General features: G+C 56.9%; 1 protein-coding gene across 1 annotated transcript; it reads right to left on the bottom strand.

Moving 5' to 3' along the window:
• Positions 1 to 749: 749 nt before the first annotated feature.
• Positions 750 to 3,669, bottom strand: TNFSF9 (TNF superfamily member 9). Its single transcript, XM_059159688.1, has 3 exons — positions 2,987 to 3,669; positions 2,502 to 2,532; positions 750 to 1,587 (listed from the first exon to the last, which is right to left on the bottom strand). Exons 1-3 carry the CDS (start codon positions 3,236 to 3,238, stop codon positions 1,136 to 1,138), a joined length of 735 nt encoding a protein of 244 aa, XP_059015671.1. The 5' UTR covers positions 3,239 to 3,669; the 3' UTR covers positions 750 to 1,135.
• Between the last annotated feature and the right edge of the window lie 11,357 nt (positions 3,670 to 15,026).

Below are 15,026 nucleotides of genomic sequence, written 5' to 3'. Positions count from 1 at the left end.
GTGACAAGGTTCACTCAGTCATCTTGAGCAGCTTCTTTGCTAAATCAGATGAACCGTCCGAAAACACAAGACAAATTCCTCAATTTCTCATGTGCTCTTCGCAACATCACGGCTCAAGACAAGACACACTTCTGAGTTTGATCTACATGTTTAATCCACGCTTTCCCCGTCACTGTCTTCAACAGATGATCCGCACACAATCATGTGAAGCCAGCCTGAAGCGTTTGCAGACGCCCATGGCCAATTTCAAGTTACCAGCCTGAGGTCACAGAACAGAGCTGGCAAGGGAGGTCCTGCAGAACGGAATTACACAGGACTTCTGCCACGCAGATACAAGCGGGTCACGTCCCCAGCAGAGAGAATGACATAATGGGTATGAAGTCCCGAAAGCATAGGGTCGCTATGGCTCAAAGAAGGTTCTTCAGGTTGTCTGACATACCATAAAGGTTCAATACTGGGCGGTCGCTGAGTATACAAGTGTCCTATTATCTAGTACCAATACCATCGCACAGTCTCCCGCGTGGTGCAGTCACACAGGGACACACACTGCCTCAGTCCTAGGGCCAAGCAGGCATACCTGGGGGCCAGATGTGCAAAAGCTGGGCTGTCTTGTTCACAGCTGTGTCCCCAACACCTAAAACAGTGCCTGACACACAGGACATGCTCAGAACGACTTTCACACGTGGAGCTCACACAGCATAGTCACACAGACCCCCGAAGACTAGACCCCTGGTTGCCAAAACGGGGGCTGGGGATAAGTCTTTATTTCTCACATATTAACATAAATAACGATTTTTTTTTTCAAAATCTGTTTTGTGTACTGATGTTTCACCAGCCCTGCTCAGGCCCTTGTGTACAGCAGATGCTCAATAAATAGAAATGGAATGGATTAATATAAAGTCCACTGTTGAGCTCAGGCTCAGAATAAATACCAGAAGTCCAACTTGGGGCAGGAACGGGAGAGCGACTTGGAAAGCGACTTGGAGAGTCCTTGAGGAGGGGGTCAGCAGCGGGGACCCCTGCCAAGCCGGGTGAGGTAGAGTAGCTGGGACCCTCTGTCCCCAAGAATCCCAGTGAAAGAAGGCAACATTCTTTCTCCGTCCAGGGGCCGGGAGCCAGGCCCCATGTCAGTGGGTCACGACGAGGGGAGTCCAGTGGGGACTTTGGTGGCCACCCTGAAGAGGCCCAAGACGGTGGCACCCTGCGCCAGCTGCCAGGCGAGGTGTGTCCCCGCCTCAGCCCGCAGGTGCACACCCAGGCGCTGGCCCGCGTCCAGGTGCAGCAGGCTGCCCCGGAAACCAGCTGCGGAGTCACGGGCCTCTGAGGATGGAGGAGGCAGGTCCAAGGTCATGGCCAGGGCTGCAAGCGGGGCACCAAGCGGCTGCAGGTGCAAGACGGCAGAGACAGAGCCGGAGCCTTGGCTGGATACTACCCGCTGCAGCTTTAGGTGCAAGAAAACATAGTAGACTCCGGGTTCCGTCACCATCAGCTCCCCAGTGTGCTGGTCGTAACTCAGGCCCGGCCCCAGGAACACGCCTGCCAGGCCGGGGTCACTGTACCAGCGCAAGAGCCCTTCGGTCAGCTGCACTGAGGGAGAAAGAAGAGGGGGAGGTTCCTTGAGCGTGGCTGTGCGGCAGGGGTGCAGCCCTGGGGAGGAGGTGCTGGGGCTCTGAGCTGGAGGGGGACAGGAGGCTCAGAAGGAAGGGGTTTTGAGATGGAGGGGAGGTTGGCGAGGGAAGGAAGGGAGGACAAGACTCCGAGGGAGGGGAGAGGAGGACAGTCGGGAAGAGCGAGCGTGGGCGGCAGGGTGGGAACCGCAGCGGGAAGCCGCAGGAGGGCACAGGATGCCCAAGGTGAGAGGGGCGGTCGGACTGCCGAGCGCAAGGTGGGGAGGGGGGAAGGTGAGGGGAAGGGGGAGGTGGCACAGCCCGGAGGAACCCCGAGAGGGAGGAGGTGGAGGGAGAGTGTCGGGAAGGGAGAGAAGACCGAGGGGAAGGCGTGGGGAGGCGAGTCCGGAAGAGGACTGAGAAGGGCAGACACGTGGGGAGGGGGCAGGCGGGGGAGAAGGGAAGGGAGAGGGTAGGAAGAGTCTGGAAGGACCAGGGACTGAGGAGGAGGTCTCCCAAAGGAGCCAACGGAGGTGGGGGCGGGGGAGGGAGACGGACCTCCCAGAGCCCAGCGGGAGAGACCGGAGCAGGTGGGATCTGGGGGATCAAGCCCCGGGTCGGCTGGGAGTGGGGAGACTGAGGTAGGTACATCGGAGGGTCCAAGGAGGAAAAGCCAGCGCCCTGGGAGGGTCCTGGGAAGGCCAGGAAGATGGAGGAGGTTCCAAGCTTCGGGAAGCGGAGAGAGATTCAGAGAAGAGGGGACAGCTTTCAGAGAGGAGGCGAAGAGGGTCACACGGAGGGAGAAGAGGCCTCCCTGTCCCGGGGTTCCTCCACCTTGTTGCTACCCCCACCCCCGCCCCGAAAGCCCAAGGGGAATGACCGCGGGACACTCACCATCTCGGGCCACCAGCTGCGCGAACACGCCCTGCCGAGAGGGGAAAGGTGGAATGTGGGCGGAGGCTCCCGGTCCCGCTGCCGCAGCCCCCGGGAAAGTGGGGATCCCTGGGGTCTGCGCAGGTCCCGAGACCTCCCCCGCGCTCCATGTAACTACGCGAGCATCACGCACACCCGAAGCTCCACCAACCCCTGGGTTCCGCAAGGGCAGAACCTCGTGATTCAGCAGAGAAAGGAGGACCGATTCCCTCCAAGGGCCCTTGGGAAGAAAGGCGCAGGAGAAAAGCGAGGTTCCCCGAGAGTTGAGTCCCCTTCACGGCTGGAGATCAAGAAGAGCCCTCGGGGGTCCTCGACGGAGAAAGAGTTACCCTCCGGGGCCCCGGACGCAGATGGGGGTCTCACGGGGTGCCCCGCACCGAGGTCCTGCGCAAGGAAGTGGTGCTCTCGGGGGCCCGGAGAGGGAAGGGGTTCCGGGCGCATCTTACCTGCGGAGAGTCGGGGAGGCGGGCGCCGGCGTCCGGCAGGAACTCGGGGAGCTGGGGGAGCTCGGGTTGCCCGGGGCCCGGCGCGGCGGGGGCCGAGGGCAAGGCCCAGCGGAACGCGCAGGCGGCGCCGGTGCCCGCGAGCAGCAGCAGCGCGGCGCTCAGGGCCCAGGGCAGCGGGCGGCAGGCGCTGCCGGGGGGCGCGGGCGGCAGCTGGGCCTCGGGGTCCGGGGAGGCGTCGTTGCGGGGGCACATGGCCGGCGGCGGGCGGCTGCAGCCGGGCCCGGGGCCCCGCGCTTTATAGAACTCAGGAAGCCGAGCTTTCCGGGGCGGAGCGCGTGGGGATCCCGGTTCCGCCTCGCGTCTGAAGTTTCCCTAACTTTCTCTTCTCTGAATCTCTCTCCGCTTTCCATCTGCTTTCTCGCCCTCTGAGGCCCACCGTCTCCTCTTCGTCCCCAGGTCTCTCCCTCCCGTGTCTCTCCGGTTATCTCTCTCCGCCTCTGCCTCTCTGAGGGTCTTTAACTCCGCATCGCCTCTTTGTGCCTCTCTCGCTCTTGATCTGTCCCCGTCTCTGTGGACTGTCATCCTATGAGGTCTCAGGCAGTGTTTCCATCTCGGGCCTCACTATTTCTGTGCGTCTGTGTCAGTCTCTCTGGGTCTCTCTCTGTCTGTGATTCTGGTTTTCGGTTTCTTAGTCTCTCAGTCCCCCTAGCCCCCCATTCCTGGGGCTCACCCAGCGCTCCCCTAAATCCAGCATATGTGCAGAGGGGTCAGGAAACAGCCTCCGCCACCTTCTCTGGAGCATAAACACCACCACCCCCCATTGGAACCCCGAGTGGCCAGCTCAGCAGCCCCCCCCCACCCTCTCTCACATTCCCGGGGAGCCCTGGGCCTTTCCTGGCTTGCCCCCACCCACCCACCTGGACGCTTCCCGTCAGGGGCCCCTTCTGGACCCCACGAGCACAAGACTGGAGAGTCCAGGTAGAGAAATCCCCCTTACAGGGAAGGACAGTCTTGGCTAAAGCAGAGGACACTCAAATTTCCCGTTCACTCTCCCGCGGTGGAGGCGGGGTGGAAGGAGGAGCAGAGCAGGGGTGAAAATTCGGACCCAAAAGAGGAAGCGACGTTAAATTGAGAGACCGGCAGCACTGGGAAAGCCCTGGGCTCCTGCAGAAGCCCGGCTCCGCAGCGGAAACTGGCCTGGCAAGGGATCTCCGCGCTGCCTCCCGGCTGTCTAGCCGGGAAATGGAGGGGGGGGGGGATATGGGGGGCCGGCGGGATTTGGGTTCAACAGAATCATTATGGGATGGGTCCCCTGCGTTTTATTTTGTTGTATTGGGCCTCCTTGGACAATGACGGGAAGCACGCAGTGATGCTGCTGGCTGTTGGTGGTGCTAGCAGGTGCTAAGTGCTTCCTGTATCTGAACTGTTTATAAAGTGTGACACCTCAGCTAGCGAGGCAGCCACACCTGGGGATTTGTTAGTTATGCAAATTCTAGCACCGCAAACTAGACCTGTTGACACTCCGGGAGCAGAAGCTCAGTTATCTGTGTGTGGTTGAGCCCTCCAGACCAGGATTCTGGCGCTGGCCTAAGTTAGAGATGCCGCACTGCCTTGTACCAGAGTCCTCCCTTCGCACCTGCCATCCCTCTGGCTGGAATATCTTTCCCAGGACAGCAGGCAGCACCACTTTCAGGTTCAGGTGGGTAGACAGCATGAGCTGAGCACCAGGTTCTTCTGGCGCTTTCCTGAAAGCCCACTGCGGTGACAGCTCAGCAGTAGTTTTAAAACTAAACCGAGATTATTAGCCAGCAGGGCGGGAAGCCAATGTCTCCCCAGCAGAATTCCACCATCAGCATCCCCCAAGGCTCCCCGGCTGTGGGTAACATTCCCAGCCCCTCCCAAACCCCCCCCCCCAACTCCAAAAGAGAGTGTGGTGGGTGGCGGAGAGTGAGGAGTTTGCTTCAAGCTGATCCCCAAAAGAGACACTAGCTTTTCTCCCCAGCAGGTGGAAAAACAGCCATTTCTTTCACAAGTAGGCAGAGAGAGAGAGAGAGAGAGAGAGAGGAGGAAGCAGGCTCCCCGCTGAGCAGAGAGCCCGATGGGATGTGGGGCTCGATCCCAGGACCCTGGGATCATGACCTGAGCTGAAATCAGAGGCTTTAACTCACTGAGCCACCCAGGCGTCCCCCAAACAAGCCATTTCTAATGTTGCTTTTTGCTCAGGAGAGCCAGAAGGACAGTTCCTGGGCAGAGGAAGCCATCTGAGAGTAGAAGAATCACACTGGAAAACTGACCCCTGACTCCGAAGGCAGGAGCTGAAATTCTCCCCACCCCAACCCTCATCCCCACTCAGCACTCAGGACTGGAAAGATGGGACAGTAGAAGACCCCTCTCCTAGGAACCAAGCAAGAACCAGTCCATTTATCATCAAGCCCTACCCCATAGCAGGCCACAGCCAGGGAGCTGACCAAAGGAGGTGTTTGGAAGACCGCAAGCATCACCTTCTCTGAGGACCCAAAAGAAAGCGTCCTGCCCTCTGGTCCCGGGTCTATGGCCCCATGGTATTTCCTTGGTAGCATTTCCACCATCGGAAATATCCTCGCTCATTTTGTTTCCTGGTTTGTTTTGCCCAGGAGATTGTTATTTCCTGGAATGTCACACCTCCATCTGCCCTAGAAAACTACCAGCCTCCGTAATATTCCCTGAATGAATGAAGTACAGGCAGTTGCCAGCATGGGCTCTGGAGATCAACAAATCACAGTCCACCAATGACACATTTTATTCACTCATCGTTTACACATTCATCGTTTACACATTCATCGTTTCTGGTTTTAAGTGGCGGGGAAACGTCAAAAGCAGATTTCATGGTACGTGCAAATGATATGCAATTCAAATGTCAGCATCCGCAAATAAAGTCCGAAGGGCACACCCACACCACAGTGCCCGTCCATTTCCATGTCGTACCTTTGCCATAGTATGGCAGGGCTGAGCACTGAAAGAGAGACTGGCCCACAGAGCCCAAAATATTTACTCTCTCTGGTCCATCTTGAAGGCTCAATGGAGGGGAGCTGGCGTCGTCTGGTCTCTGAAATCTTCCACAACCCCAATCCATGGTCCTTCCCAACAGGACCTAAGACGCCAAAGGTTGAAGTCACTTAGCCTCCATGACTCATGGTGACTGTTCGGAACTCCTTACACCCAGGGGCTCGATGGAGATCTATACATTACCCCCAAGGAGGGGAAGCAGGCGCTCCCAGCCCGGGGAAGGCTCAGGCCACAGCCAGGGAGTGCCATGACGTGCTGCTGTGGTCGGGACATCTGAGCCAGGCAGCCCTGCCCAGCACGAGGCTCTCAGCGTCACCCCGCTAGCGCCCCACCTTCAGTGGAGTTGCACCTCTAGGCTCAGGGGGAGCGTGGGCCGTTTTCCTCGCCTCTGGGGTAGGACCTGACTCCTCACCCTTACCACCGTAGGACTCAAAGGAGGGACTGGGCAGGAAGTAGTTGGAGGGAGGAGCACCTTCCCTCCCCACTAGGAGGCCCTGAGAACAGGTACCCCCTCCAGGAAGTGTGCCTTGATTTTTCCTAGCAAAATTCATCTCCCTTTCCTTGGGTTCCACATGGCCCTCCAGCCCCTACCTGTGGCTGATACCCCCCACCCCAGCCGCCTCTGTCAACTTCCAGTTGGCCTGGATCCTCCGTCTCCCCCAGGAAAGAGGTGAAGCCTAACAGAGGACATCAGTGATGTTTGCTGAGTAAGTACACAAGTGAGAAGGCAAGCGAGTGAGGAAAGGCATGAATGTGGGCGTGTAAACAAGAAAAGAAGAAAGGGAAGGAAAGAACCTGATCGAATAGAGTTGGTCTTGAGCTATTTTGTTTGGGAATTTTTTAAAGATTTATTTATTTGACAGAGATCAAGAGAGCACAAATGGGGGACAGGGGCGGCAGAGGGAGAAGCAGACTCCCTGCTGAGCAAGGAGCCCAATACAGGACTTGATCCCAGGACACAGCGATCACAGGACCCGGAGATCATGAGCTGAAGGTAGACCCTTAACCGACTGAGCCACCCAGGAGCCCCTAGCCATGACCATGTTAACAGGTGTTGAAGGAGGAAAGAAACACCGAAGGGGGAATCGTGTTGTACAAGTTAGCCAAGTCTCTGGGAAAGCTGGGTTTGGGCCTCCTCAACCCTAGATCGGCCAGGAAAGCGTAGGGCCCAGCATACGCCTGTATACACCACAGGTGTTGTGTATACACTGCAACACACAGCAGTACAAAACAATTACACTTTGTGGAGTTAGGGGTGCACAACCAGCTGGTTTGGAATTGCATGATTCCAGTGTGATGCTGCATGTTTAGGACTGAGGAACGGAGGGGGGCCCTGTGTGCACAGGTGTGTCTCTAACTGAGGAACAACAGAAGCACGAGATCCAAACTACTCCGGTTCCAATCCCAGCTCTGCCCCAACTACTCCGGCTCCAATCCCAGCTCTGCCCCTTGCTCGTTGTGTGATCCTGAGCACATTCTCCCTTACCTATGCCTTGGTCTTCCCCTCGAAGATGTGTGGCTCACAGCAGTGACCACCTCCTGGGATTATCATCCAGGATAGGGAGCCAGAACGGTGTCCTACAAGCAGTAGGGGCCCAGTGAGGTTAGCCACCATTGCTGGCAGTCTGGTTCTCCTTGTGATTCGATGCCAGCATCGATCTTGAGAACACACCACTAGGCTCCAAAAACGAGGGCAGACATCCCGGACGGAGAAACGGAGAGGCAGGAATGTCTGTTGCAAATGTGTTTTCAGGATGCAAATAGCCAAAGTCGTCATTAAAAAAGAAATGGCCAGGGTGCCTGGGTGGCTCAGTGGGTTAAGCCTCTGCCTTCAGCTCAGGTCATGATCTCGGGGTCCTGGGATTGAGCCCCGCATGGGCTTTCTGCTCAGCTGGGAGCCTGCTTCCCCTCCCCCTCTCTCTCTGCCTGCCTCTCTGCCGACTTGTGATCTCTCTCTCTCTCTCTGTCAAATAAATAAATAAAATCTTTTTTAAAAAAATAACAAATAAAAATAAATAAATAAATGGCCAGAACAAGTCTGGTAATCAAGCCGTGGAGAGGGTTGAGTCATCTCTTTGGGGCTCGATAAAGATCTCTAACTAAGGGTTAAGTACGCTGCAGGATGCTATGTACCAAGAATGCTGTTTTGTGTTAGAGAGAGCGGAGATGTAATTGCCACAGCAGATTTCTAGAAGGTATAGAAAAAAAAAAAAAAACACACAGACACACACAGGATTTGGGGGTGAGCAATGTGGCTCTTTCACTGTATGTACTTTTGCCCGCTTGCATTTTCCATGTGCTACTGTTTTGCTTTGTTTTGGTTTTTTGATGTTAAGTACGGAATTGTGGTCAGGTGTGCACACACGTAGAAAGAAACCAGTAGCCTGAGCTGAAGAAGGGAAAATTTAGCACTAGTGACATCAAAGGCAGGAAATGGTGTTTCCCTGCTGAGAGCAGTAGAAGAGCACAGGGATGGGGAAGACCCCGGCAGACCAGGGCCAGCCCCTACGACCCCTCAGAAGGGACTGGCATGAGAAGCCAGATCACTGTGCTGGGAAGGGAGACCTCCCACCCCAGGAAGGAAGTCCCAGCAAAGCCACAACCTGGAGGGACTCTCTAGCCACCAGGAAGGCAGCCACAAGGCAGACACATAGGGGTACCATAGGTGCCCCCATTGTCATAGACAATCATACAAACCAAGACACAAATCAAGACACACTCAGACACACCGTATAGACACTCACACACTCTCTCTCACACACACACACACACTCACACACACACTGAGACACATACCTGAACACATAATCATACATACACCAGGGCAGCCACTAAAGCTAGCCCCAGGCACACACAAGGACACGCCCGTGGCCGTGGGCACACCTACCCACTCACCCAAAACAGCCTCCAAGAGACTCAAACTCCTCGGGATACGCAATCAGAGACTCACAATATCAGACACCCAGAGGCCACCCAAGGCATGCAAGTCACACAGTGACACAAGCTGACCCAGAGAGACAGGCAAGACACTCGAAACAAAGGCACAAAGTACAAGGGAACACAACCAAAGGAACCCAGGCCCCATCCTTCAAACCGTCCAAGATCCACCACCCCCTAGTGGACCAGGCTCCACTTACTCGAGGAACCTCTAGGTCTCTTGTCTTGGCAGCGGCACCCAGTGTAAGCCGCGGGCGACCCCTGCTGGCCCAGGCGCCTCAAACCCGGGCTGCAAGGCCCGGGGACCGTGGGGGAAATCGTGGGGGCGTCTAGACTAAAAGACTAAAAGCTTCTAGGTCTTTGGCATCACATGCAAAGGACGGTGAGGAAAGAGCGTGGCGACCCGGGAGCAGGGAGGCGGGCGGCCGGAGCCTTACCAGGCCGACCTTCAACACGGGAACAGAGTCGGGAAGCCGGAGTGGGACGGAAGACCCTCGCCCGCCCCCTCCACGCAGCCTGCTCCGCGCCCCCGCGGGGTGCTGCTCGCGGTCCTAAGGAAGACCGAGGGAGCCGGAGGCGGACTCCCATTGGCCAAAGTGACGCGGTGAGGGCGCCCGCCCGGACCGGGCGACCCGTCGGCGCACAGGAAGGGGTGCCGGTCCGCCCCGGACGGCTCTCAGCCAGAAAGTGACCACCAAGCAATCACCCAAGTTCTGGAATGCCCGGGGCGGAGACTGCTGGCGCAGGAGGAAAACCGACCAACTCCAATGTAACTTTGACCCTAAGAAGGGTGAGCCCGCCCCTTCCAGGTCCGACCCTTCTCACAAGCCCTGCCCATTCCCCAGCCCGCCCACTCGTTTCCCCAGCCCCGCCCACTCATTCCCCAGTCCCGCCCACCCCAGGCTCCGCCCACTCCCCCCGTCACCCTTCCAGGCTCTGCCCCCTCCCCAAGTCCCGCCCATTTCCCCAGCCATCCCCTTCCAGGCCTCGCCCCCTCCCCAAGTCCCGCCTACTGCTCCGTTATCTCCCTAGGCTCCGCCCACCCGGCCCCCTTCCAGGCCTTGCCCCTTCTCCCAGTCCCGCCTACTTCCCAGACATCCCCCTTTCGGGCCTTGCCCACTCACCAAGTGCCGCCCACTACCCTGTTATCTCCCTAGGCTCCGCCTACTTCTCCAGTCATCAGCCTCCCAATCCCGCCCATTTCTCTGTAATCCTCTAGCTTGGGCCCGGTCCCCCCATCAGCCTTCCAATCCCGCCCACTTCGCCGTCATCCTCAGACCCCGCCCACTAGCCCGGCTCTCAGACTCCCAGGTCCTGCCCACCCTCAGTTCCGCCCACTTTCCTTTCTCTTTAACTTCGGCGCGTTCCCCTCCCCCCTCAGCCTCCCAAGTAAGCCCTGCCCACTCTGCTGCCCCGCCTACTTTTCTACCTCTCGGTCCAGCACCACCTTCTTCCAAGGCTCCGCCCTTCTATTTCCTATCTAAAAGTCCTCTCGCATTTCCTGGGTTCCACTTTCGAGAACCCTGGGCCTCCTACCCTGGCTAAGCCTTTACCATCCCCATCCCTAGTCTAACTGCCCTGCCCACAGTGGTCTTCACTGCCCAGGCGCCATCCAGCTCACGAACTCTAACCCCAGGCCGGGTGGGTGTGCCCACCCTGTCGTCCCCACAGTCGATAAATTCACCACATGCAATCCTGGCCTTGCCCCAGCCGGTGATCCGGGGGCCAGGGCCTGTGGCCTGGGGACCTGCTCAGGACACTCCTGCCCTACCTGGGCCGCACACCTGGACCGCCATGTTGTTGGTGGCTTTGGAATGTTGTGTCTGCTGCTGGGTGAGCCCCTCCCCACCAGCCTTAAGGGTCCCCAGTGCCAACAGCCAAAAATCGGTAGAGGGGGTTCTCTCTGCCTGTTTTTATGCAAGGGTCTCTAGATTGGGGGCTGGCTGCACGCATATATGTGTGTGTGTGTACACAATCTCACACACACACACACACACACACACACGCACACACGTGTCACATGACTTCACGTCCCTGGGTTCATCTGTGTATTTCTGGGATATCTGGGTCAGTGTGAGTCTGTGTGAATCGGTAAGAAAGGGTCTCTCCACAAGTGTGACTTTGGGAGTTTTCCTGTCTTCCTGGGTCTGTGTTCCCAGAAGAGCATTTGGCTGTGCGTCTTTTTCCTTTTTGTCTGTCTTGCATTTGATTTTATTTTCTCCTTTCAACCATTTTCTTTTTCAGTCTTTCATATGATTTTGTTCGCTGTATGTCTCTTTGAGTGGTATCTCTGAGTCTGTCTGTGTGTCTGGAGGGGGTGTCTGTATTGTGTACGTCCGTGTGTGTTTGTATGTCTGTTGTATGTGAGGCTCTGGGTCTCCCTGTGTGTCTGAGGTTGGTCTGTGTTGTGCTTATATGCACGTGAGTGTAGGATTCCATGTACGCGTGCTCGGGCATGCATGTCACACACACGTGTGCCTTGGGTCTCTTTCCACATTGGGCTCGGTCTGTACTGAGGTCTGAGTGCAAGAGCTTACCTGTATGTATCAGACGTGGTGGTGTGTACGTGCTTCTCTGGGCCTCTGTGTTGTGGGTTATGCTATTGTGTTTTCGTGCCATGTGTTATATTGGCTTGGAGAGGTGTGTGTTCAGTATGGGTGACCCCTACAATTGCACTTGGCTTATAGGCGCAGGCGCCTGACTGTGTAACTGGGTTGAGGTAGATCTGATGGCATTTCTGTAGCCTGGTGCATGTCTGGGTCTCTATGGGCCTACATGTGTTGTGGGTATATTGTTGCATTGTGTGCCTGCGTGTGTATATCTGAATCTGTGAGGAGGTCAGACTGGGTGATTGTACTGTGTCACTGCGGACATCAGACTGTGTGCATGGCTGTCTCTCTATGGCCTGAGCTTGCCTGGGGTCTAGATGTGTGGCTGGCATCTCCCCAGTGGCTACAGCTGGTGACCAGAGCCCCCTCACTGGGAAGAGGAGGGCAGGCTGGGACACAAGATTTGCCCTCTCAACCCAGGAAGGGAGTTGAGGGGCACTGTGGGAAGCTGGATTCCAACTCCCTAGTCCCACCAGATTCAGTGGGCAGTAGGATGACCGGGTAGCAGGCCTGGGGGTGGGTCTTCTGACAGACAGCCTCAGGCAGCACCCCCTGCCCTCCCTGACGCGTGTCAGACCCTGCGCACACACAGCGTTCACACCAGCATCTCCCAGCTCAGCTACAGAGCCGCAGATACAGGCACGCACACACACATACCACACTTCCGTGAACACACAGGACAGACTGGCCAGAAGGCCTAAGGGGAGTAGGCCTCGGGTCTACCTGCTTAACCTCCCTCTCCACGGTAAGGGGCTGGCCACCTTCACCCCATGCAGGGGTGGCAGGTCCTGGGCAAACTGTACCCCTTCTTCTGGCAAACTGTGGGCCAGAGCCAGGAGGAGGTACCCACTCTTCCTAATACAATGGAAAGCCTACGAGGAAAAGGACAGGCCCACCCTTTGTTGACACAGAAGAGCCTGAAGCACAGGAGGAAGCTCAGCCCCTCCCCCGCCCCCAGACAGGGAAGCCCACCCCTCACATTAGTAAAGCAGGATGTCCTACTGCTCCCTTTCCTGGGGAGTCGGGAAACCTCCCTCTTTCAAACCTAGAGGGAACATCCTGCCTCTTTACCCTGGTGAAGGGGGCAGCCCCACCATTTTCAGGCCTGTGGGAGGAAGTCTGCCCGTTTCCGGTAGAGCAGGAAGTCCCGCCCCTTTAGATACAGGACTCCTGCCCGTGTCCGACATTAAATAGGGGGATGTCCCACCCTTTTTCTTGGTGAAATGGGAAGCCATGCCCTTCCGCCCCGTGTAGTGGGAAACCAGCCCCGCCCCTCCTTTCCACACAGTCCGTCTGAGACAAAGGGTTGGGGCTTCCCACGCCTGTGGCAACTGTGCCCCATGGTGCTGAGCCCTCCCCACTCCGGTGTGACTCACAGATCCTCCTGGGAGAGATGCTCTGGGTCCAGGACCTGTATCTGAGCTCACCAGCCTTCGTGAGCAGCACCCACGTGGCCGTGGTCCCCAGGCACCTGGGCAACTTCATATTTGGTGGCCCATGGGTCACTTAAGGCCCAATTCCCGCCCGACCCCGCTTCCTTTAACCAGAAAAGGAGCTACCTTACCAGTGATACCTGCACCTGCTCCCAAAGATGTCCTCGATGTCAGGCAGGTGGGTGGGCAATGAGGGAACCCAGGAGGCAGCCCCACCACACCCCAGCCCCATCTGAGTTCAGCCACTGTCAGCCCTCCCCCACCCATCCCCCAGAAAGTTCTTCATTCTGAGCACGTCTTCGTGGAGATGGACTCCACCGTGTGTCTGGTGGCGAGTGTTAGCGGGAGGCGGGCCACACACCAGGCAAGGCCAAAGAATGTTCCATTGTCCTCCTCCCCCTCCCCACACACGCTTGGTGCCAGCAGTGCCAGGCACGGCCTCCACAGAGCTTGTGTGTGCCCCTGGAGTTGGGCGGGCAAGAATGGGGAGGGCCCATCTCCTCTTAAGGCTCATTCAGCATCCCTGTCCTAGAACAGCAACTTCCAGAACTCCCTGTCTCCCCCCTCTCTGCAGCTGGAGAGGGCCCATGCCAGGCTGGGTTTTCATGCCCAGGGATGGGCTCTGCCAGGGGCAGGGGGAAGGGAAATCAGACCCAGTGGAGGTGGAGGTCTAAGGTCTGGGCAGTGAAGTGACAGGAGTAGTGGTGGGGGGAGGTGCTGGGGGAAGGGAGCCTCTGGAAAGGAGTCAAGGACTCACAGAGCCAGAGGACAAAGCAAGCACAGACTCGAGTGGTGCCATCAGATTGCACACATCGGAGTCAGCCCCGAGCATCTGGGCAACGTGGTGGGCAGACACAATGGCACAGACAGAGGCCAGGCCAAGCAGCACGTCACAGTCACACGGCTCATACCAGCTACTGGTCACGCCAGCAACATTTTCCTCCTGAAAGATAAGACCATACAAATACCAGCTCTTTCTCATTTTTCTTTTTTTTAAAGACCAAGCAACAAAGTAACTACCGCCTGCCGAAGTGATAAACGATCAGGGGCTTTGGAGCTGGAGTATATGGACTTTATTCCTAGCCTCCACTGTATATGAGATAGTAAACCCCCTAAAGCCTCCATTTCCGCATCTGTAAAATGGACTTGCAAACAGCACTTGCCTGCTAGGGCTGTGGTTTCATGGGCTCAGACTTGAATGAGCTGACACACTCAAAGCACTTCGAACAGGATCTGCCTTAAACATCACTCTTTTCATTACTAATAGACAAAACAGACTGCATCCCCGAGGTGGATGGGGGGTTGGGATGCATGTCGGCAATGCCTCGAGGCTTACAGGTGGGGTGACAATGTGGCCCCCACATGGTGGACGGGTCACATAGAATTAGAAGGTGGGTCTTCCCTGGTTTTGCAGACCTCAGAAAGGGTGGTCACTTTAGTGCTCAGAATGTTCTAGGTCTCTGGGAATTCTCCACCTCATGAGGATTCCCCAAGTGCTGATGCCGGATTTCTCCCTGAAATGCTCAACAGCCATGTCCCTATTCCTCCTGCTTATTCCAAGGAAGTCAATTAACCTGGTGTTTTAAAATGGGACTTCTTTTGCTTTCTGTTTTCCATTTCAAAATCGGGAGCCCCATGCCTGCTTTTGGAAGGCTCCCTGATGAGACCGGCTCTTTCAGTTGGAGATGTGACAGGGACCAGAGGCAGGAGTACTGGGCCACAGTATGGGCCTCCCCATAGGGTCTCACCTTACTGTGCAGGAAACCCTCGGCTCAGCACCCTCCGTTTCTCCCAGGGCTAGCGTGTCGTTACTAGCATAGCTCTCCCACAGTGATGGTTTCAGGGACCAGAGCCAATAGCCTCTTTGGATGCAAGAAATCCATTTCCATACAAAACTGGCAAGATAGAACCCCCTACCTCACACCATGGCTGCCCAGGCAGGCAGGTGGGTGCAAAAATGCAGCCGCAGGGGGCGCCTGGGTGGCTCAGTGGGTTAAAGCCTCTGCCTTCAGCTCT

The sequence above is a fragment of the Mustela lutreola genome, chromosome 2 (assembly GCF_030435805.1).
Source record: "Mustela lutreola isolate mMusLut2 chromosome 2, mMusLut2.pri, whole genome shotgun sequence".
NCBI classification, from domain to species: domain Eukaryota; kingdom Metazoa; phylum Chordata; class Mammalia; order Carnivora; family Mustelidae; genus Mustela; species Mustela lutreola.
This window is presented reverse-complemented; position numbering and strand designations above follow the sequence as displayed.

Excerpts from the sequence above, each read along its gene's own strand:
- TNFSF9 (XM_059159688.1), bottom strand. The coding sequence starts at position 3,238 with ATGTGCCCCCGCAACGACGCCTCCCCGGACCCCGAGGCCCAGCTGCCG. Across the intron at positions 2,533-2,986 it reads GCCTCCCCGACTCTCCGCAG|GGCGTGTTCGCGCAGCTGGT; the intron begins GTAAGATGCGCC and ends CCCTCTCGGCAG. Across the intron at positions 1,588-2,501 it reads GCAGCTGGTGGCCCGAGATG|TGCAGCTGACCGAAGGGCTC; the intron begins GTGAGTGTCCCG and ends TTTCTCCCTCAG.